Source organism: Monodon monoceros, unplaced genomic scaffold, assembly GCF_005190385.1.
Source record: "Monodon monoceros isolate NGI ecotype Baffin Bay Population unplaced genomic scaffold, NGI_Narwhal_1 Super_Scaffold_11, whole genome shotgun sequence".
In the NCBI taxonomy this organism is placed as follows: domain Eukaryota; kingdom Metazoa; phylum Chordata; class Mammalia; order Artiodactyla; family Monodontidae; genus Monodon; species Monodon monoceros.
Window position 1 is genome coordinate 113,959,241 of NW_021703767.1, and position 24,807 is coordinate 113,984,047.

The 24,807-nt window shown below is 42.3% G+C and overlaps 1 protein-coding gene across 2 annotated transcripts in view; it reads left to right on the forward strand.

The window, feature by feature from the left end:
- Positions 1–20,841, forward strand: part of ANKUB1 (ankyrin repeat and ubiquitin domain containing 1) — a 41,517-nt gene extending 20,676 nt beyond the window's left edge. For both annotated transcript variants that reach the window (XM_029215332.1, XM_029215333.1), the window contains exons 4-6: positions 7,310–7,424; positions 10,616–11,548; positions 20,667–20,841. In XM_029215332.1, coding sequence (XP_029071165.1) covers positions 7,310–7,424; positions 10,616–11,548; positions 20,667–20,796 — 1,178 coding nt within the window. In that variant the 3' untranslated portion in view covers positions 20,797–20,841. The remainder of the gene's footprint in view (positions 1–7,309; positions 7,425–10,615; positions 11,549–20,666) is intronic.
- The last annotated feature ends 3,966 nt before the right edge of the window (positions 20,842–24,807 follow it).

Below are 24,807 nucleotides of genomic sequence, written 5' to 3' on the forward strand. Positions count from 1 at the left end.
TACTGTATAGCTCAGGGAACTCTGCTCAATACTCTGTAATGACCTATATGGGAAAAGAATCTAAAAAAGAAGGGATATATGTTTATGTATAACTGATATCCTTTGCTGTACAGTAGAAACTAACACAACATTGTAAATCAACCATACTCTAATAAAATTTTTTAAAAATCAAAAAAAAAAAAAAAGAATGTGGGCTTAATCCAGGGAAGACAGAAAGCAGGAGACTGTTCTAAAGAGTGGAGGAGCCTCGTGGAGACCAATGGGAATCTCACAGCTGAGGTCATATTGAGGAGGGTCTTAGAGGTGAGGCAACAGAGCACAGGTTTCATGTGCTTGCAAACAGAGCCATGTACATTCTGGAACAGGAGTGTTTCAATAGAAGTTTAATCTGGTGGCAGGCAGCATGAAATATAGAAAGGAGTGAGGAGAGCCTGGAAGTAGGGTGATATGCTAACTGGAGCTTTTGATAATCCCAGTATTAATTAATTCCACTAGGAATGGAAGAGACAAATCTGAGAAATTCATGAGAGAGAGACAGAGCATCGTGCTGGGTCACATCTAAGAAGAGGGAAATGCCAAGGCTCTGACGCTAGGACAGCAATGGTGAAGTTGGGAAAAGGAGCTTATGCTTTGGGTCTTCAACTTTAGATATAAGGAAACTCAGAGAGTACATTTTTTTTTCCTGAAAATTACTCAGCTAGTTAGTGGCAAAGCTGTAAGTACAACTGAGGTCTTCTAATTCTACGCCATGACAAATATGGAGCTAGGGCTTGAGTGATGGGTTGGGTTAGCAGATATTGCTGTAGGCGTCCTGCCCATGGCGTTGGGGGTACAGCACAGTGAGAGGTGCTTTCCTTAGACAGTAACTACAGAGAGGGACATGTCAAGGGCCAAGGGCCTTGGTCAGCTCAGATCCTGAAATCTAGGCGGGCTCCAGGGTCCCCCACCAGCCCTCAGGCCCCTTAGAGATCTACTGTGCCACTTTAATTCCTTTTATAAATGAGAAAACTGAGGCTCAGAGAAGTTAAGTGACTTGGTCAGGTCATACTGGTAATAATTAGTCATCCTACACTCAGGATTGGGTTCTTTCCAACAACTTAAACTGCCAACCCAGTGTGTCTTTATTGATACCTATTTTTACTGATGCTCTTTAAGTACTGATCAATATCTTGTTTTGATTCCCACTAGGGGAAACCCAAACCAGACACATGGTTTCCACATTCAGAAAGAAAAAGTCCAAATCAGATAGGCAGATATTAATCCCAGAGTATGCATGAGGAATCCAGAAACTTGGGATATGGGGACCACAGCAGGAGAGGTTGGAGACGATTCCCTAGAATAGGCACTGTTGCTTGCACCTGCTTTCCTGCACAGCTTGGGCATGGTAGGTGGATTTGTAAGTAGAGAGAGGGTGAATCCAGGTTCTGTAGATATATACAATTTGGGGAGTCCACTTTAAACAATTAAGAATAAAGAATTAGAAAGTTCATATAGAAAGAGGTCTTGAAGCATAATTCTCATTAATTTTACTTTCATTTCAGTTATAGATTTTAGTTGTATTTTCTGGAACAACATAGCATTTTTAAAATAAGTTTCTATTTTCTAGCAGAATGCCTAAGCTTATGAAGGAATTTAATGTGTGACAAAGGAGGCATTACAAATCAATTGGAATGGAAGGATTATCCAATAAATGGTGCTGGTTAACTCACTTAGAAATTCTCTGGATATTCCAAAGTTGAGCATTAAGAGAAAAGCCATCCATTGTTACCTTCGATCTTTGAGAAATTAAGACTGCTTCATTGCAAAAAACTGAAATTGATAGTTATAACACCTGTAACATTTGTTCACATAAAATACAGGGCTTGTTGGAGGTGCCCTAACTGATAAGAATTTAAATCACATAGTATTCTCTAGTTTTCAGGGCTCATCAGTAGTGGACAGGTTGAGCTAGGGAGAGCTGAGACCCTGAGGCTAGGCAACCACCTAGGGAAGTGCAGATGGGCCAGGAAGACCCCACCCATAGACATCTAGCAAAAGGAGGTTAGCCTTAAATAGGTCCTGCTGGTGGGGGTCCTGGAACAGGCAGGTCAGTCTGCATTAGCAGTTGGTAAGATGGAGGAAGGCAGAGGGTGATCCAGGGAGATCCAGCAGGGACCCGGCAGGTGAACCATAGCATCAGAGCATCGAGGTAGTGAATGAATCAATGAACTAATGACATGAAAGGTGGGAAATGAGACAAGCTGGTTGCTGACACAGGAGCTTCTCTCAACGTGTAACAGAAATCTAACCCCAGAGACTGGGGTTCGGAATAGGAACTCTCTGAGTTCCAGGCTCGGAGAGCAGAGATGGGGCCTCAGTTATGAAACCCAAAATGTAGAGTAGGATACTGAGACTTGTGCTCTGAGGCACGAGGTGCGGGCTTGGTCTCTTATTCCTGGAGGAATAAGGCAAGTTACTAGAACAGGACAACACCTGAGCGGGCTGAACAGGAAGAGCAACTTCCCACCAAACTTCTGAGCAGCTGGCCTGGACTCTTAACAAATCCCCTACAACTGAAATTAAGACTGTTCCGTGGGGGCTTCCCTGGTGGCGCAGTGGTTGAGAGTCCGCCTGCCGATGCAGGGGACACGGGTTCGTGCCCCGGTCCGGGAAGATCCCACATGCCGTGGAGCGGCTGGGCCCGTGAGCCATGGCCGCTGAGCCTGTGCGTCTGGAGCCTGTGCTCCGCAACGGGAGAGGCCACAACAGTGAGAGGCCCGCATACTGCAAAAAAAAACAACAAAAAAAGATATTGATGCCTAGACCCACTCCTAGCGATTCTGACTTAATTGGTTTGGGAGGGGGCTCAAGCAAGTATCAGCATTAAAAAAAAAAAAAAAAAAAAAAAGACTGTTCCGTGGGCCTAAGACTGCTCTGGTCATTCAAATGGAGGCTACGTGGTCTCAGCTGTGGAGGACCAGGGAGGCTGGAGTATAGTGCCAGGCTAAAGCTTTCCAACGCTCATCTCTGAGTGATTTTCATAATAAACTAAAAACATAGTAAGTCACTTTAGGCAGGAGATGAAATAAATGCACTTGGAGCACTGTTTGAAGTCTTTTGTTTCCAGTGTTATTCATAGAAATCAAACATTTTACAAGAAAGTTTAAGTACAACAAGAAGCTTTAGAGACACTAAATCTACTATGTCATGGATGACCCATATTCTGGAAGATGTTTATCTAGGCATTTCTAGAGTGTATTTGCAGAACTGCTACTTGGTCTCTACGGAATAACTCCGTAATTCTCCAGCAAAAAGAGTGACTTCTCCTAGCTGAGGCCAGACTTGTGAGAGTTAAGGTAGGTTAGGGCCTTGATGGCATTAATGCAGATCAGGCTCTGTGGGTAAACATGCACAGCAACTAGGAATCAACCCACAAAGGACAGTGAGGCCAAGGTCAAGAAATCCCAAACCAGAGTCAAGAGTAAGGGAAGAAGAGCTCCATTTCAAGATTACAGGTTGTAACGTAGGACATCCAAAAAGGGAGGGATCAGCAGAAAGAACATATACTTGGATGTGTGTCTGCCTGTGAAGTGGATGCAAGAAGGGCAAGAGGGCTTCCCTGGTGGCGCAGTGGTTAAGAATCTGCCTGCCGATGCAGGGGACACAGGTTCGAGCCCTTGTCTGGGAAGATCCCACATGCCACGGAGCAACTGGGCCCGCACGCCACAACTACTGAAGCCCGGGCACCTAGAGCCCGTGCTCCGCAACAAGAGAAGCCACTGCAATGAGAAGCTCGCGCACTGCATCGAAGAGTAGCCCCTGCTCGCCGAAACTAGAGAAAGCCCGCGTGCAGCAACGAAGGCTCAATGCATCCAAAAATATAAATAAATAAATTAAAAAAAAAAAAAAAAAGAAGGGCAAGAGCTGGGAAGCAGAAAGGAAAGCAAGAGAAAGGCAGCGGAAAAGAGAAGGCTTCTGAAGCAATAGAGAGAATTCTAGAGACAAAAATTCCAAGCCAAATTCTACTCCCAGCTTGCTGAGTAGCTTCAGGCAATTCCCCACGGGCCTCAGCTTCCTAGTCTATAAAACGAGACAATGGAGTGGACTGGTCTTTTAGGATCTTTTTATCTTCAGCATTCTGTGACTCTAAGATTACTGCTGTTATGTTATCCTTCCTTCCTTCTCACCTGCAGGTATTTATGATGAACCTGTCTGAGCCTGAGGATATGTGTGGATAAGCCAAGTCACACACTGTCCCATCACCGCTTTGGCATGCAACCTCTGGGGCCGCCATATTGATTCAAAGGCAGCCAATCCATAAGCTGTCCAGTGACATCATCTCTCCTAGCTGAGACAATTAGAGTCTTGCTTGGAGATAAGTATAACACAGAGGACAGGCACATGGGCCCGGCAGCCAGATTGTCCAGGTCCAACTCCTGGTTCCACTATTTACTGGTTATGTAGAAGCTGGGGAAGTTACTTCGTCTTACAGTGCCTCAGTTTCCTCAGATGTCAAATGGAGAAAATAATATAACCCATCACTTAGTTGTTGTGAATTTTAAATTATTAAATTGTTCATGTACGTAGAATAATCTAGAGCATATAGTAAGCACTCAATGAATATTAGCTATTCATATTCAATATATTACTGTTATTATTATTAATTATTAGTCTTGTGAATTCAAATTGGGAAATGTAGAGAGACAAAATTGGTTATCAGTAGGGTTGGAAAATGAAGAGTGTCAAGAAATAAGGTTGGGTCATGGCAAACACATGTTGCATGCATGCCAAAGTTGTCATAGGACAGAAGCTGTAAGTAAGCAGGGCAGCCTGTCAGTAGAGAAAGGGAGAAGACACACAAAGAGACCTAAAGGGCATGAGAGAGAGTGAGAGAACCTGGGGCCCATGGGAGAGATGGGCAGTGGTCTATCTTGAGAGCTGTCTTGGTACCTAATGCATGCTAGACGTGGTCATTGTCTCAGTATAATAAGCCCCATTTTCTTGAGGGTCTCCTTGCAATCCAAGAGCATAACTAAAACAGAGCCCATAGACTGAATGAGACATAATGCTTGGGCTCAAAGAGTTCTTTTAGTGTTTGTCAACTGGCAATCCCAAAGCAGAAATGTATGTTCAATAATAAAGACTTTCAAAGTATACTTTTCAAATTTCAACCAGTTGAGCAGTCATTTACCCTATCTGGGGAGGTGAGAGGATGGTGTTGTCAAGGAGGGCTTCCTAGAGGAGGTGATGCCAGGATTGCATCATAAACTATTGGTAGGAGGATGGGGGAGTCAGAAGAATTCAGACAGAAGGGACAGTAAAAGAAGATGCCCCAAATCCAGAAACAGCCTGGGGTACACACAGAAGTCCAGGCCAGCCTGCTGGGCTACTAAGGGTTAGGAGGGCAGCACATGGCCAGAACAGGTTTGAGGAGTGGCTTAGAACTTCATTTAACAAGTATTTACTGAGCACCTACTGTGAGCCAGGCACCATTGGGGAAAGCAAGCATAGAGCTGTGAGTGAGGTAGCAAGGTCCCCACCCTCTTGAAGCTTGCATTTCAGTGGGTAAGGCAAGCATCATCCCATAAACAGAAAAATATCGAATTTTAAATAAAATTAAGGAATATGAAGTCAAACAAAGCAGGATAAGGGAATAGAGAGGGATGTGATGAGGTGGGGAAAGGCTATTGCAGATGGCTGGCCAGAAGAGGAGATGGCATCTGAACAGAGACGTGAATAAAGACAGGGGGAGGCTGTGGGGAGCTTCTCGAGGTAGCTTTAGGTGAGAGATTATCTAGGCCTGAAATAGGGCGGCGCTGGTTAAGATGGAGGTGAAGAAGCAGAGTTCTTCAACATTTGGGAAATAAACTTGTCAGGCCTTAGCGATTGTACAGATGTTGGGGGCATGAGAGAAAGGAAGGGATGAAGAACAACGCCCAGATTTCTAACTCAGGTAGCAAGGAAGATAGCAGTGACACAAATTGAGGCACAGAATACAGGAGGAAAAGCAGGTTGGGGATGAAAGGCGACAGGTTGTCCTTCAGAACAGTGGGGCCCTAGCGTGATCCCTTAGATTGTGGTATCCCCAGCTGGGGAATCCAGAGCTGGAGCAGAGGCCTGGCTGGAATTTGGACTCAGGAGTGACTGGCCCATGGGTGATCAATGAAGCCATCAGCTGCAATGAGGCTGCCTGTCAGTCAGCCAACAAGTATGTAGTGAGCACTCGGCAAACGGCAGGCAGTGTGGCAAGTCCTGAAGGAGCGTCGTTTGTAGTGGGTCGTGAACAACAGTCTCCAACCAACTAAAATGATTTCAAGTACTGATGATAGGGGCTGTGAAGAAATTAAAATAAGGTCACGGCATAAAGAGTATTGGAGGGGAGGAGGGGGTGGTGGCAGAGATTGCTTTACCCCTGGTGGCCAGGAAGGTCCTCTGTGAGGACACGATGCTTGAAGGGAAAGCCGAGTAAGAAGAACACTGCCCTGTGAACTCTGGATAAAGACCCTCTGAAGCAAAAGAAATTATGTTCAGATGGGCGTGGCCTTGGTGTGTCTGAAGGACAGGTGAAAGGCCAGAGTGGCCAGAACAGAGTGAGTGAGGCAGGCTGGAGGGACAGAGGTCAGGGTGGGCCACATGGGGAGGAGACTGGGTTTTATCCTGAGGGAATGTGTAGAGTTAGAAGAGCAGAAGCCTGAGGAAAGATTCCTGGGAAACAGCAGCCTGAAGGACGAAGGGAATGTAGTCACAAAACCAGGAGAGGGTAGGCTTTTGAGGAGCAAGTGAGAAATCCTCCAGCAGCAATGAATATATCCCTTTTATGTTCATAACAAAGAATGGCTCCTGTTTTGTGAAGAATGGAATGAAAGGATCATTCAACTTCACCCACAGCCCACTTGAAAGCTAAAGGCCTGAGAAATGCGTATGTCCTGCCACAGTTTCTTGAGTTTCTCTTCCAACATAACAGCTTTTGTTTACCTGGTGATGTGTAGATCAGCGTGGAATCGATGTCCACAGAAATGTTTTAAGATAGCTGCAGAATCTGCAAGGTAGTTCAGCCATTGTATGCTTTCACTGTGCAGATGAGAAAATGCAAGTGCACAGAAGCTAAAAGGCTTTTCCAAGTCAATATAGGCCTAAGATCAAGATAGCATCCCTGCCCCGCCTCTCTCTCTCTCTCTCTCTCTCTCAGCATCCCTGTCTCCTTATTCAAAGGCTACTTTTCATTTGGCACCTAGCTCATGTCTGTTGGGAGAAAGCTATCATTAGAAGTTTTTGGACCACCAAACCCCAGGGATGGGCTGGAAGCATCACCACCTCTCTTTATCCACAGGCACGACACTTCGCTTGGATGTCTGGGATGGATGGAAGGAATTTCTGATGGGCTGTCTCCTCGGACAAAAACTTAAAGTCCAACGCTATTTATCAAATGAAGGACCAGTACTCAAGTATGAGATAAAGCAAATGCTAAACTAATTAAAGTAATTTTTGCTAAACTTTCATAGGAACTTGAGTCTGCAATTCACTCTAGCTGGGGTGCTGCTCCAAGGGAGTTCCCTTGAGACATTTTTACTGAGATATTTGCTCGAATAAGATAGCAGGGATGCCACCAGGGCTGACAGCCTTTGGTGATGTATTGTAATTCAGGTAGACTTTCATCAGGAAACACTATCTAAACGCACGACTTCAGTTTGGTTTGGATATTAGACTTTTATCGGCAGTTTTTAAAGGATATCAGAATAAGTGCCTTGCCACTCTCACATTCAATTATTCTAAAAACCACTAATTGCTTATTGATTGGCTGAAAACATTGCCTACCTCTTCCTAAGCTATCATGTAACTTTTCAAATCCCATCTAATTCACACATTCATACTTTTGCCATACATGAAGTGTAACACATGCTGCTGGGGCAGTGGAGGAGGGTAGGCTCAGAGAAGCAGGTGGACATTTTAACATATCTCTGCAGCCAGCAGCTTCCCAGGTGCATAAACTGCATTACCCTTTAGGTTTTAATTCAGTGGTATTTAGAACAGTGCCCCCTTGTGGTGATTCAGTCATACTTTACAGAAGCACACACGCTCAGCAGGAGCTCTACGGGCTCTGTGAAGTGACAGATTGGAAAACCAGCTTTTGCAATTTTATAAAACATTTAAACATTTAAAATTAATTTATATTTGGGGATAATTATAATTCTCTCTTTTCTTTCTTTGCTCTGAATCCAAAGAAATAGCTGTTGCATTGTTACTTTTAATAGTGCATACTTACAGAGTACTTTGTGGCATTGTGTTATATTTATTAACTAATTTTATACTTATAACACTTTTATGAGATGAATACTATTTTATCTTATTTTACAGTTAAGGAAACTGACTTAGGAAATCTGCCCAATGTCACACAGCTAGCAAGGGCACAACTGGGTTTTAGATCCCCACAATTTAATAACTCTAGTGCTCATGTACTTAACTATTTCCACTTAATCTTTAAATAAAATCTAAGAGCTCAGAGAATATAAACACGATATGCATATGATCAGAGTGAAAAGCTCCTTTTATTCCTCCACCCAATCAACAATGTATGTACTATGTACTATGAAAGCAATAAACAAGATATGGTCCCTGCCTTTAGCAAATTTATAGTCCAGTAGGGGAAACAGAAAACAGGTAACCAATTCCTGGAGAAACAGAACTGCAAAATGTCTGGAAGTACAAACTCCAGTGCTCATCTACCTAGGTTCAAAGCCCCACCCCCTCAGTGTTTAGTTGTGTAAACTTAAGCAAGTAGTCATCCTGTACCTCCGTTTCCTCTTCTGTAAAATGGGGAAAATAATAGTACCTATCTCATAGAACTACTTTAGAGATTAAATGAGCTAGTATTATAAGGAACTTAGAGGGCCACCTGGCACATGGTAAGGAGGATACAAATGTTAGGTGTCGCTGTTACCATTCACTGTGAAAATTGTTATGACATGGGCATTGTGCAAGAAGATATGGGAATGTATAGTATGGACAACTGTAGGGGATCAGGTAAAGCACCCCGAGAAAGGGACTTGAAGGGCTGATACTCAGGTAAACAGTAGGGAGAAGAATAAAAATGTCTCAAAACAGATAGAACCACACGTACAAAGACCCAGGGGGCAAGAGAATGGATTCAAAGAACTGAAAGAAGTTCCAAATGGTAGATGATAGAGTAAGAGGAAGCTAGTGGCCAGGGGCTGGAAAGATAAGAAGAGGCCAGCTCATGCAGGCCCCTGTAGGAATGTGAAGGATTTGGATTTTATCGTTTAAATGTTGGGAAGACATTGAAGGCCATGATGAGATCTGCATTTTAGAATATTGGCTCTGACTGCAATGTGGGGAATAGAGGCCGACAGGGAGACAGGAAAATGGTCCAAAGCAAAGGGCAGCCTGAGCTAGGCTTATGACAGCAGAGGTGGGGCTAAGAAGACAGACTGTGAAAAGATCATTTAGGAGGCAGAATCAACCAGTCTTGGTAACAAGAGTGCTCTAGTTCCCACAACATGCGTGTTGAGGATGAAAGCAAAGTCCAGTTAGTTCATGCAGGAGGGGCTCTTCTCCCCAAATCAAATTCAGAGTTGTTGATCTGCACTAGTGAATTTCAGACGAAATTGATATGTGAACCAAAAGGCCAGCATATTAATGTATAACTCTAATTAGTTATAATCTGTCAGAGGGTCCTAGAAACCCACATGTTCTGGGCAGACCATCTCTCTTATGCAGGAAAATTACACGGGATGCCACATACACCTGAAAATTATGGTGTGGTGAGCATGCAGTCAGAGACGGGAGAGTTAGTTATACGCAGATTATGGACGATACCAGCTAGCTGGCCTCCATCTCTACCATGAGGTCACAGAGAGCCTTGCCCAAGTAAATCCTGGACAAAACCTGATGGAACCCTGTCTAGCTTTACCTCCCTAATTCTTATTTCTCTGAATAGTCTTCACCCATCATTCAATTTGTGCCTGATGGGGAACTGGAAGGATGGGGATGGCAGGAAGGCCAGTGTGGCTATAGTTCAGTGAAAGAGAAGGGGAGTGGTAGGAAGTGAGGCAGGAGCTGGGGCAGGGTCCAGGTGACAGGTGCCCTGAAGGCCAAGATGAAGAGTTAGAATTTCAATTACAGCCGGAAGCTACTAGAGGGTTTGGAAGAGAGCATAGGCCACCTCCAACATATGGAATAAAAAGACTGCTAAGCACTGCATGAGGAAAATCCCGTAGGGGGATAAGAGGAGGTGTTAGAAAAGACAAAGCAAACAAACGTACAAAGCATTCAAATTTCTAAAATGTACTGAATTTCTTCCTGTGCTTCCCCAGTGAATATAAAGCTTGATATTTATCTTGAGCATTAGATTTTCGTAAAGGAAAACACTGCTCCAAGGAAACCAGTTTGAATTATTTATATGTACACAATAGGACAATGTGTATAAGCAGGACCTGTGCAGTTTAACCTGTGTATTACTATAGACCTTTTCTGAAAATATTTTTAAAAGTTAGGAAGGTAAAAGTAAGGAAGAAATAAATATTTTAACTAGAATGTTTTGTGGGTATTTAGTGTAACTACCTTTGCCTGTTTGCTGAATTACTAAACAGCCCCGTTCTCACTTGTTTCATTCATTCAGGTATCAGAAAAGGGCTGCCCGGTACATCGCTGCCTTTTACGGGCACACTGAGCTCACTGAATGGGCCCTGAAGCAGGGTGTGCGGCCCCACGAGATGGTCGGCGTGCACCCCTACCGAGCTTGGTGCCATGAAGCCCTTCACGCAGATGTCTCTAAATGCCCCATTCATGCAACCGCCGAAGCGGGCCAACTGTTGATTCTGAAGGCTTTTGTCAACTGCAGCGTGCTGTGCCTGGAATGCAAAAACGCAGCGGGACAAACTCCCCTTACCATTGCGTTCAAACACAAGCATAAAGACTGCGTATTATATTTACTGAGTAAAATGTGGTCCACTGTTTCTTTTCTGAAAATCTCAGTCCCCATGAGGATTTATATTAAAATAAAACAATGGGTACTCAGAGCTCAGAGTCACAACCTTAATAAAGGCCAGCTTTGCGGAGCAAGCGTCTTTGGAGCAAAAGTTGGAGACGTTGTGATGGTGGATGGTTTCACCAAACCCAAAATGACCTCCAAGAGCTGGCATAAGGCTGAGAACAAGGACTCACAAGGCACTGTGGGCAAACTACCGCCTCTCAGGGAGCAAACTGTAAGCAGGAAACGTGTCAATCCTGTGGCAATTTCACAGCAGGACACAAGAGAACAAACACTCAAATTTCCTCCGCTGGTAGATGCAAATACGTTCTTTGAATTACAAAAACAACAAAATCGGAAAACAATTACTGCCACAGCTAGGAAAAAAGAAAAGCTCATAAAAAATACATATCTCCCCCAAGTCCCCCTCCCTCCAGTTTCAAGAGTGAGCTATTCACACCCATCTTTTTACTATGCAACACCCAGTGCCAACTTTTTACTCAGATCCTCCTTTGCATCTTTCTCAGAGCACAGTGGAAGGACTCCAAGGGAGAATGCCATCTACTACTTAGCTGTGGACAGGTAAGGTTTTCTCTTCAAACAAACAAGGATAAACCTTTACTAGGGCAGGTCTAGGGGAGGAATGGTCTATGAAGCCGTCACACTAGCATGCCATGTAGTATAGCACAGGTTTTTCCCGTGCATCAGTGCCCAGCTTCAAGGACCTAGCCTTGTTCTAGGACAAAATGAACTGATTTTATTGGCCAATCCATGTAGTATTCTACTTGTCAAGTTTTCAGGAAGAAAGGAGTTGTATCAATTAACAAGGTCACTTGTTTTTTTTAAAAAAAAAGTAAAAGAAATTGTTAATTATAATTAAAGGGATAAGGGGGAAACTTGAAATCTGGGAGACATCAAAAGTGTCATGGAAGCCTGGATGGTAATGAAAGTGGAAGGAAAGAAAAGAACAATTTAATGACAAACTGAATCAAAAAAACTTCAGTTGACTTATAGACAAGAAATACAGGCCGGGGGAGAGCTATATTGGATAGGGTGATAGAATTGATATTAATATTTAAGGTAAGTTTAAAAAGTAATCCATTATCACATTTAAAGATATAAACAAGTGTGTTGGAAGTGGATTTTTTGGGCACATTCATTTCATAAAATAAAATTTTATATATTGGTCATCAGATTTCACTGAAAACACTACTCTGATTAGATCTCAAGATAAATACTTATGAGGTATTATTGGGTGCCAGTATTACAGTGAAAATATAGATTTATAACGATTTTTCCCCTTACTCGATATAATGAGAAGGAAAGAAAAAATAAAGCTAGTTTGTTTTAGTTGCCTTTCTGTATTGGTCTTTATTTCAGATCTACTTTATTTCAGCTAGGTTGTTGCCACCTAGTGGTGAGAATAATTGCCATAGTGGTGAGCTATAAAATGCAAACTTCAGCATACAGCATGATAAGGTTGAGAAAAGATGAAGAAACTGCTTAACAGCTTCAATCTTTGTAATTTATGAGATATCTCTGACTAGAATGTATAAAAAGATAATCTAAAATTATAGAAAAAGACCAGAAAATTATTAATTGAAAAAATTATATAATCCATCTTAAAATCAGCCTGTAAACGTAAGGAAATACTGATCAGTTTTATCAAAAGATGCACATTAAAAATGATTTTATTTTTTAAACATCCAAAAAAATGCTTATTATGGCCCAGTGCAGTGCTAGGCACAATGGAAATGTGCCAATGTATCTGTGGTTAAGGTGGCCATGTATGTGGTTTTGGGTGAAAGGCTGCCAGTGTCTATTGTGTGTGGTGCTTTCTTGGGGAGGAACTGAGTTGTGATATATAGAGTTAAATGCATAAACAGCACTAATCTCACATGTATGGCTTTTTTAATTTTATTTTTTTAATTAATTTATTATTTATTTATTTGGTTGCGTCAGGTCTTAGTTGCGCAGGCTGACTCTGTAGTTGTGGCTCGCAGACTCCTTAGTCGTGGCTTGCCAGCTCCGTAGTTGGGCACATGGGCTCCTTAGTTGTGACACACGAACTCTTAGTTGCAGCACGTGTGTGAGATCTAGTTCCCGGACCTGGGATCGAACCTGGGCCACCTGCATCGGGAGCACGGAGTCTTAACCACTGTGCCACCAGGGAAGTCCCTGAATTTTTATATTTGCATACATGCATGTAACAACCACTCAGATCAATTGCAAAATATTTCTAGCACCCCAAAAAAGTTCCTTCATGCTCCTTGTCAGTCAATGACCCCTCCCAGATATAACCATTATTCTGATCTCTATCAATGAGATTAGTTTTGCCCCTTCTTGACTTTCATATAAAGGGCACCATATGTTATGTATCTTTCATGTCTGGCTTTTTTGTGCAACAAATTGTCTATGAGATTCATTCATGTTTTTGCATGTATTGATTCTTCTTATTTCTGTATAGCATTCCATTTTTATGTAGTATCCCACATCTCTATCCAATCTCCTATTGAGGGGCATTTGAGTTGTAACTAATTTGGGGCTATTTTGAAGAACACTCTATGATTATTCTTGTATATAAGTTTGGTGGACATTTGCATTCATTTCACTTGACTCTATAACTAGGAATGGAATTGTTAGGTCATAGGGTTAGCTTTAGTAAACACTTCCACACAGTTTTCCCAAGAGGTTACACTAGTGTGCTGTTTTTGCAAGTACACTTCATAAGTATTGGAGTTATCAAGGGGAAGCAATTTCAAGGTTGAGAAAGGACTTGGTGGGGAAAACATTTCATTCAACGAAAAGGTTAGTGCAGAAAATTCTCTGGCGGTCCAGTGGTTAGGACTCCATGCTTCCACTGTAGCGGGCAAGGGTTTGCTCATAGGAGGAGGGGTGGTCAGTCTGATTGTTCACTTCCTCTGGCAAAGTTACTCCTAGCAAATCTTTCCAATTATATTGTTTCTCTTTTCCCAGTGCTTTTCTCTTCCCTCTGTTTGTATTCTCTACTGCCTTCCCATCTGTTTTCTCCCCTTTCCACTGCATCTATCCCAGGATCTGTCCCATATCCCTCTGCTGGTGGGCTGTGGAGGGATGGGGGGACCTGCACGCCTCATGCGCCTGCAGGGCTCTTTCTGACCTGGCTCATTGTCCCCTCAAAGGAGTCATGAAAGCACCCATGTCCACCTGAAGTCACCAGTCAAGCCAAGCAGCTAGGTGGTCTGAGCACTTACCACTAAAGGACCAGTACAGCTCTTGTGCCAAAACGTAAGGAGCGGACATGCGCTATCTTGAAGGCTGGGCCCACCATCATCAAGGTAGTATCATAGCCAGGAGATGGGGAAGAACCTAACTAATCCTTCCTGGTGCTAACCTGGGGGAATTGGGTCAGGGTGGATCCATCTGATGCTGCTGATTGTGTGGGAAGGGTGGCCTCCCAAACCAGGACCCCAGACATTTCATCTGGTGTCATGTGAGAGCACTTGCTGGAACTCCACCTTTAGATTCACGAAAATATACCTGTGAGGGTTGACTCAAAGAGAGTATTGCTACAGTTAGCTCAGATCCAGTGCTGGGTTGGTGCATGTGGCTGGTGTGGAGATGATAGTAACTCAGGCCAGATTGAGTCTCATTCCCCAGAAGATGGTGTCAGCTTTATACAGATCAAAGAATATTTACAAGGTGTGTCTAGAAAACTTGTCTTCCTTACTGCTTATTGTCTGATTCCAGTGAGGTTGATGCAACTTGGAAGTCCAGCTTAGTAGAGATTCAGATATGGAGGATTGGTCCAGAAGCTTCAGTGTCCTGAGTGCACTGAGAATAGGTGACAGTCCCCAGTGGTGACTCTGATGGGCTCCCATGCTCCTGATAAAAGCAGAGCTCTCTGTGTTGTTTTGTTTTGTTTCGCTTTGATGAAAAGTACCAAGGATGGGGCAGGGGAATCTTGCCACAAGTTTAAACCACTGTGGTTGATGAGGGTGTTTGCCTCAGCCTTGGACGGTGAATACAGGGAATAAACCTGCTTGGCCTGGTCATGCCCCTAAGTCTCACTCTTGATACAGGAGTAACTCCTCCCCAAACTCCTTTTGATAAGCGCTCTATTTGTTGGGGATTGTAGGAGCAAAGGAGAGTCTGAGGGGAGATGAAAACAAATGAGGAGGTGGAGAAGAAGTCTGTTTGGCCTGAAGGCAGTGTTGGTGCAGAGCAGAAAGCTGGGCAATGTAATATTTTCCCTTAAAAAAAGAATTTTAAGGGACTTCCCTGGTGGCGTAGTGGATGAGACTCCACACTCCCAATGCAGGGTGCCCAGGTTCGATCCCTAGTTAGGGATCTAGATCCCACATGCAAACCACAACTAAGAGTTCACATGCCACAACTAAGGAGCCTGTGAGCCACAACTAAGGAGCAGGTGAGCCACAAGTAAGGAGCCCACCTGCCACAACTAAGGAGCCCACCTGCCACAACTAAGACCCCATGCAACCAAATAAATATATTTTTCAAAAGAATTTTAATTAGAAAATACAGTAATATGTGCTTTCTGGGAAGCATCCAAACAACATGGGAATGTATAAAGTAACCATGAAAGTCTCCATCCATCCTCCAGCCCCACTCCTCTCCCCTCTCATGAATCCCATCCGTCTCCCCAGAAGGCATCATTATTACTATGTGTAGCCTCCTAGAACTTTTCCATGTATCTCAATATATGTATGTGAGATATGTATGTGTGCATGCCCTTTTCATCCTAAAAGGGATTTTACTGCATTTATGTTCCCAAATATATATCTCTTAGACATAACCATCAAATCTTTCTACGCTAGGGAGAAGGAACTACCTTGTCCTTTTTAACAGCTGCCTAGTATTCCACTGCGTCCATGTATAATAAGTTATTTAACCAGTCCTCTCTTGATTTACATTCAAGTTGTTTCCATTTTTCACCATGATAACAGTGGTGCAATATATCCTTTTATGTGTAATACTTAATCATTTATGGAAGTATTTCTATAGGACACTTTCACTGAAGTGAAATTGCTTATTCAAAGGACATATACATACTAAGTTAACTTCCTGAAAGGTTGTAGCAAATCGTACCCATCTATACAGTATGAGAGGCTACTTTTGAGTGAATTACATATCTACAGCTAGGAGGGGCCAAGGCTCAGAGGGAGTTGTAGTGAAGGAGTGAAGAAGAGGACCTGACAAAGTCTCTAAGGGTCAGCTTGTATGCTACTGTGTTATAAATCACCCTTCCCTGAGAAGGAACTGTCAGTAGTACCCCTGCCCCCAAGAACAGTTTGGTACAATTCAGTTGCTGGCCCTTGTAGAAAAAGGCCTGCCCTGCACTTTCCAAGTTTACCTTGCAATGGGTATGGAGCAGGTATTTTCTCTCTTTGATTCCTCCGGGATATAAACTACCCTCTCCCTCTCCCTGTCTCTCCCCCAACCCCACCCCCTTCCTAAGGTACTGGGGTACAGTGGAAGCAGGGGCTAAGGCTCTGCTGACCTCCCTTTACTGGCAAGCCTGCCATTTTGCATAGATGAGCACGTGAGCCCTAGGAAAGCACAGGCATTGAGCAGGGCACCGTTCTTGTGCATTCCTGAGCACTGGGTTTAGGAGGCCAGTTGCATCACATCATCTCCTCAGTTCTGCTTTGAGGAGAGAGCCCACAAGAACAGCAAAGGGAGACATGAGCTGGACCTTCAGCTTACACGAGTCACAGAGTTGACTGAAACCTGAGGGTTCAGCCTCCCAGCCTAGCTTGTCCAATGCTGCATGCCCAGGCCTTGCCCTCCAGTTGAAGACCCTGAATCCGTGACCCATTCAGGTGGGCAAGAACCTTGTTTCCTCTGTTCACCTTTATATCTTTAGCACAGCGCCTGGCATACAGTAAGGGCTCAATAAATAGGTGTTTAATGAATGCATAGAGGTCAGGGAGAGGTGGATATAGTTATACCATTCTTTCCTACCTAAGCTGGGACTTCTATGCAGAAAAGAAACACTGAGATTCAGTTAGGTGGTTGGGCTGATGGCCCAGTTAGTGGTTACTAATGGTTATTCATTCAACCAACATCTATTGAGCTGGAGGTATGGTGGTAACTTTCCTAGTTTTAGCACTGAAAGTTCTGTTTCCTGAGAAATCCCTGAGGCTTGGGCAAATCAGGACAGTTGGTCACCCTATACAGTCAAGAGCAGATACAGATACAGTCCTGCTCTTTGTGAGGCAAACCGTTTAGTTGGTGTGATGGGCATTATCACCCAGGCTAACTGGGGAAAGTGCTATGAAGGAGAGGAACTTGGAGAGAGAGGTTCTATGGAAGTCTGACATAGACCTTGACCTCCCTAAGAAAATGTCTGAGCTGAGATCTGAAGGATGGGAAGGAAGAATGCAGTGCTCCAGGTAGAGGAAAGAGCTTGTGCAAAGGCCTTGTGGCTGGAGCTTATGGGGAAGTTATGAAATGGGAAGATATGCTAGAGCAAAGGGAGAGAAGAGAGGTACAAGACAAACATGGAGAGGTAGGCAGGGCTCCATAAGAAGACCTGGGCTATTTTACCCTAAAAACAAGGAGAGAGCATTGAATGGTTTGACCTGATCAGCTTTGGATTTTTTAAGACCACTTTGGCTTCAGTGTAGGAGAACAAGAATGGATTCTGGAAGTCCAGATAGGAGTCCAGGGCAGAGATGGTGGGAGACTGCACTACAGGAGTCATGGAGAGAAGTAAATGGGTTGGAGACAAATATAAGAAAGAAATTGATAGGATGTGGCGGTAGATTGCATATGATAAGGAATGAGGGGCAGGGTGGATGGAAGGACTCTTGTCTTTGGAGATAATCAAAGCAGGGGTGAGGTTCTGGGCTCACAGAGACTCCCAGCCACTGCTGAAGCAGCAATGTCCATAGTGCTCTTTAGAGAGATATGGGCAGCTATAGGAAACCCCAGGTCTTCCCAGGAGCTTACAGACATATTTGCAGCAGGGCCTAGTGTTCACAGAGTCCAAGCGAGAGCCCAGTTGATGGAAGCAAAATGATGCTGTAGCAAGGCAACCCTGTTGATGAATATGCTTGTTGTCTTTGCATGCCAGACTGATGTAACCAAATTTGGCTTTCCTGGGTAGGTTCCAGGAACCCAGAAAATGATGACTCAAGGACAAAATGCCTAAGTTAGGCCACTTTCACACACTCAGTGGGGTCTGGGCTGGCAAAGAGGCAGAGGCTGTTAGAGAAAAAACTGACCTGGGAGGTACCGACCTGTATCCCCTCCTGCCAACCCTGTCTTGTTTTTATTCACAGAGCCATTACAGTATTATATTAGCCTTCTATTTGTGTATGTGCCTCCCCACTAGAATCTAAGTTCCATGAAGGCAGGGACCTTGTGTGTTTTGTTCACTCTTTGTTTCTTCAGCACATAGAACAGTGCTTGGTATTGTTAAAAAAAAGAGACAATAGGCCCAAAATGGAGTCCCTTGTGCTAAGCCCCACATCAGCAAACCAAGACTTAATATCTAACCTAATTGCAATGTCAACCTCTCTCCTAGTCTTAAAATAGCCAATCTGGAATTTCCTGGTCAGCAGTAGTAAGGTAATCTATCTGATAAAACCCTGCCATCCCCCAAAAAAAGATGAGGTAATGGCTCTTTCCTTGTCCCTGACCCCTTCTACCTATAAAAGTCTCCCAAATTATTCAGCTCTTCGGAGCTCCTTTCTGCATGGGATGCTGCCTGACTCACGAATAGTTGAATAAAGCAAATTATATCTTGAAATTTACTCAGTTGAATTTTGTTTTTTAACAACATATAGTAAGTGCTCAATAAACAGTTTTTGAATAAACACAGAAAAGCCAGAGTTCAAATGCCAGGAAGAGAATCAAGACAAGCACTAAGCTTAGGGAGGAGCTAGATATGCAACAGAAAGGGAGACAGAGGACTTTAAATCAGTTCAGGTGGGATACGGAGAAAGGCTAAAGGTGTCTGAGTGATTTCCTTATGGCATAGGACTTGAATATATGGACAGCGTTGATGAGTTAACCCCATTTAGAGGGCCCAAGGAGACACAGTCATTGAGGTAAAGCAAGGAGTTAATCCAGAAGATTAAAGGTGAATCAGCCAGACTTGGATCTAGTTCAAATGTTTGAAACACTAAGGTACTTTTACGCAAGGTTGCTCCTAATAGATTGAGTGAAAGCCCTTTAAATCTATGAGACTTTCCACACGAAAGGGGTGGTGGTCAGAAAAAGGAGCCAGGTAAAGGTGGCTACATGGTCTAAGACACTGTTTTGTGAAAGGGTAAGAAAGAAATTTAGTTTTCAGGAAAGTAAGTGGATTTGCAAAAGGCATTTTAGGGGATAGGGTGGAAGTGGCTGGAGATGAGACTGGCAAGGTAAATTACACCTACATTGAGAGGCATTTTGTGGGTCCAAATGGACAGTTTGCTTCTTATATTTTTCCATGGGGGAGGAAGTAGGTAGGAAGATCACAGAAGTTCTTTTTTATCAAACAAATCACATAATCAGTTTTTGTTTATTTTTGAAGACAAATATGGTGGAGATGTGTAGAAGAGTCACTGGAAATAAGTAATACTAAGGGTGTGGAAGGACTACAATAGGGTTAGGAGACTCTGCAATAAGAGAAACAAGAGGCAATAAAGACCTGGACTGGAACAGCAGTAATTAGGGAAGAGGGGAAAGGCCAAATATGACAGATATTTCTGAGGAATAATCTACAAAATGTCATCGCTAATTGGGCTTAGTGGTGGACAGAGGAGGAATGAGTTTTGTTTCTGGCTTTGGAGATGGTGAGAAGAGTAACATCACTGTGTTAGAACAAGGATACTGAAAGGGACAAGTTTAGGAAGAAGATAAAAGATATGTAAATTGGTAGTGTGTGGGATGTCCAATTATCAAATGATTTTATTTGATAATTGGAGATATGCATCTTTTTGGAAAGGTTGTGATTTGGGAGTCATGAATATGGGAGTTGAAGCAATTAGTAAATAAAGCCTCCCGGTGAGGGTGCAGAGAGAGAGGAGGACAAAGGATAAGATCTCAGAGGACCCCAACATTCAAGGAAACGTAAAACCCCTCTGTAGTAAATCACATTCGCATCCTACAAAGTAGGAGCAATCATATTCAAATTTATGTTTTTGTTAGCATACAGCCAGAGAATAACTATCACAAAACGTTGTTGCATTGCATTTCAGTTAAAGGCTATCAAAATACCTAATATCTTACCAATGAAAAAATGTATTTGTGGTGGGAAAGAAGGAGAGGGAGAATAGGTCAGTATGTATAGGGATGCCTGGGGAATAGTTAGAAAAAGGTTTGGGAGTTTCCTGATGGCCTAGTGGTTAGGATTCTGGGCTTTCACTACTGTGGCCAGGGTTCAATCCCTGGTCGGGGAACTAAGCTCTCACAAGCTGTGCAGCACAGCCAAAAAAAAAAAGTTTCAACCCAGAGAATTCTATGACATTGAGTGGCTTTCTATTTCTAGCTGTGGGTGCTAAGCTTCCGGTATTGCCTTGGGAAAATATCATTCCCACTGCTTCACAAGGAACTGGATTTAGAAAGATTCCTCTTTCCTATTTTACCTCCTCATATGACAAGATAAATTAGCCACAGCTACAAAATCAACCTAAAGATTTCCATCATTTTAGCTATAAATGGGGACAAGAATGGACCTCCTTATAAATTATGTTCTGTTTTCTTACAGTGCCTTTAAAGAGAAACGATGGCTTCAGCAGTTAGGAATAGCAAGAGTCCTAGCGAAAAAGAGCATTTCTAACCTGACTACCCAAGGAGGCCTGACAGCGTGTGAAAATCCTACAGAAATTTTGCTTTGAAAAGTCATGACAATCCCAGTTTGGGTGAAGACCTGGTCAAATAGAACTTCTAGTTCTAATGCTAACATTTCTAATAACAGTTCTAATGTTGGAATTTCTAATAATAGTTCTGATGCTACATGACTATCAACAGGTTATTTAATGTTTAACACCATGTTTCCTTGGACTCCATCACACAAAGTGAAAATTTAGGGCATTTGTTTTTGCATAAAGAGTCTGAGGAAGAATTCATAAGAAACTAAGAATAGTAGTTGCCAACAGGGTAGGGCAACTGGGAAGGTGGGAAACAAGGACATGAGCAAGAATGTTTACTTTCTCTTATTTTTGCTTTCCTGGGATTTTTAAAAATACTTTTTGTTTCTTAAACCATATGAATGTAGTACATAGTAAAAAATTAACTTAAAAAATTCTATATAGGGCAAGTCCCTATGAGAGTTATAAATACCATCTAAGTCTAATACTGGTCTCAGACATCTTTTGAATTTCTGCTAAAACACTGCTTACTATTAATTTTTAAAAATTGAGGTAGAGGGTTTCCCTGGTGGCACAGTGGCTAAGAATCCACCTGCCAATGCAGGGGTCACGGGTTCGAGCCCTGGTCTGGGAAGATCCCACATGCTGCGGAGCAACTAAGCCCGTGCGCCATGGCCGCTGAGCCTGTGCTCTAGAGCCCATGAGCCACAACTACTGAGCCCATGTGCTGCAACTACTGAAGCCTGTGTGCCTAGAGCCTGTGCTCCCACAACAAGAGAAGCCACCGCAACAAGAAGCCTGCATGCCACAACTACAGAAAGACTATGCACAGCAACAAAGACACAATGCAGCCAAAAATAAAAATAAATTTAAAAATAAATAAATTTATTTTAAAAAATTGAGGTAGAGTTTTCATACAGTAAATTGCAAAGATCTTAAATCAATGGCTTTAACTAATATATATATCTGTGTAACTAACAGCAATCAAGATGTGAACACTTCTATTACCCCAGAAAGTTCCTTCAGGCTCCTATCTAAGTCTATCTTAATCCATATAGACACCTGCTATTCTGATTTCTTTTTTTAAATAAATTTATTTATTTTATTTATTTATTTTGGGCTGCATTGGGTCTTCGTTGCTGCGCACGGCCTTTCTCTAGTTGCGGTGAGCAGGGGCTACTCTTCGTTGTGGTGAGCAGGGGCTACTCTTCGTTGTGGTGCACAGGCTTCTCATCACAGTGCCTTCTCTTGTTGTGGAGCACAGGCTCTAGGCGCGCGGTCTTCAGTAGTTGTGGCATGTGAGCTCAGTAGTTGTGGCTCACGGTCTCTAGAAAACAGGCTCAGTACTTGCGGTGCACGGGCTTAGTTGCTCTGCAGCATGTGGGATCTTCCTGGACCAGGGTTCGAACCCATGTCCCCTGTATTGGCAGGCGGATTCATAACCACTGTGCCACCAAAAATTCCTGCTATTCTGATTTCTACCTCCATGCATAACATTTCCCAATTAAAGGAATCATATAGTTGTTTACTTTTATGTCTGGGTTATTTTGCTCAACTTAATCTTTTGAGACTCATTTACATTGTTGTATGTATTAGTAGTACATTGTTTTCCTTTTTCTCTATGTAGTGATATCCCTTTTTTCATTCCTGATATTTGTATCTTTTGCCCTCTCTATTTTATTTTTGTCGTGAATAGTCAGTCTTGTAATGATTTTGTCAATTTTACTAGTTTTCTACAATGAATCTTTTGTTTATTCTTTATGTTGTATATTTGCTTTCTAATTTGTTAATTTCTTGACAGTTTCTACTTCTCTGATTAAATACTTTATCTGTCATCTAATGTTTTGGACATACTATTCATAGTTATTTTAGAGTACAGGTCTAATAACTCCAATATCTGTACTTCCTCCATACAAGTCTTCCGTAGTATTCCATTGTGTAGGCACACCATAATTTATTCAAATGTGTGTACCTTTGGGTTGCTTCAGTTTTGTGATATTGTGAATAAAGCTGCTTTAAACATTACTGTAAAGGTCTTTTTCTGGTCATATGCTCTCCTTTCTTTTGGGCAAGCACCTAGGTGTGGAATTGTTAGGTAATAGAGTAAATGTACATTTAACATAATAAGAAACTACCTAACAGTCCTCCAAAGTGGTATTACTGTTTTACACTTCCACTAACAATATACAAGTATTCTGGCTGCTTCACAGATCCACCAAAATGTGGTGTTATTAGTACTTTTGATTTTTAGTTATTCTAGGGGGTTTGAAATGACATTTCGTGGTTTTAATTTGCATTTCCTTAATAACTAATAATACTGAATGTTTTTTGTGTGCTTATTGGCCATTTGTACATTTTCTTTTGTGAAGTGTCAACTCAAGTTTTTTGTCCGTTTAAAAAATTGTGGTGCTTTCCTGGTGGTGCAGTGGCTAAGAATCCGCCTGCCAATGCAGGGGACACCGGTTCGAGCCCTGGTCCAGGAAGATTCCATAGGCCGTGGAGCAACTAAGCCCGCGTGCCTAGAGCCCGTGCTCTGCAACAAGAGAAGCCACCCCAATGAGAAGCCCATGCAACAAAACGAAGAGTGGTCCCCGCTCACCCCAACTAGAGAAAGCCGTGCGCAGCAAGGAAGACCCAACGCAGCCAAAAATAAATAAATAAATTTTAAAAAATTGTGTTGTTTATCTTTTAATTATTGGTTTATCAGAGATTCCAATATACTCATGATACAAGTTGGTTTATTTTTGGCTGCACTTGGGCTCAGTAGTTGGATTCTAGAGTGCAGGCTTCAGTAGTTGTGGCGCACGGGCTTAGTTGCTCCGCAGCATGTGGGATCTTCCTGGACCAGGGATCAAACCAGTGTCCCCTGTATTGGCAGGCGGATTCTTAACCACTGCACCACTGGGGAAGTCCCGCAAGTTCTTTGCCAGATACATGTATTGCAAATATATTTTCCCAATCTGTGGCTCTCTTTTTCATTTTATTAATGGTGTCTTTTGATAATGAAAGTTTTTAACTCTAATGAAGTACAATTTATCATTTTTTTCTTTTATGGTTCATGCTTTCTGCTTCCTCTCTAAGAAATCTCTGCCTACCCCAAATTCATGAAGATATTCTTGTTTTCTTCTAGATGTTTCACAGTTTTAGCTCCTATGTTAGGTCTATAATCCATCCTTAATTATTTTTGTGTGTGTGATGTGAGGTGAGAGTCAATTCTTTTCCATAAGTTTATCAAATTGTTCTAGTACAAGTTGTTGAAAGTTCTTTCCCCTCATTGAATACCTTGGTACTTTTGTCAAAAATCAATTTACAATATACGTATGGATCTACTTCCAGACTCTCTATTCCATTCCATTGGCCTATTTATTTTTCCTTATACTAAAACCACACTGTTTTAATTACTATAGCTTTACTGTGGGCCTTGAAATCAGGTAGTATGAATAACTTTGTCCTTTTTCCTACTTTGTTTTGGCTATTCTCAGTCCTTTGAACTTCCAAGTAGATTTTGAAAATAAACCTGTCGGTCTCCATAAAGAAGCCTGTTGGGATTCTGATTGGTCACAACTGACATCTTAATAATAGTGAATATTACAGCCCACGATATATTTCTCTATCCATAGTATACGTCCCCATTTAAGTCTTCCATGATTTCTCTCATCAATGATTTTTAGTTTTTAGTGTAGAGGTCTTACAAATCACTTATTGTTTTCTTAAATATTGCATATTTTTGATGCTATTTGCTAGGAAGATTTTTAAGATAGATTCTGTTACAATAGTCAGAAGCACCTAAAATCTAAATCTCATTTAAAAAAATAACTTTAGGTTTCTAGTTTGATATTATGGTGTTGGGGCACATAGAAGGTTAATACAAAAGAAAATACAAAGATGCTACCAAAGAGATGTTGTAAGGCAGCATGTATATAGGTATTAGTTCATTGTAGAGACAGCAAGAGGGGACAGTGAGTGGAAGAGGGCACAGCAAAGGTTCTGGGGTACTGGTAACATTCTATTTCTTTCTTTTTTTTTTTTTTTTTTTTT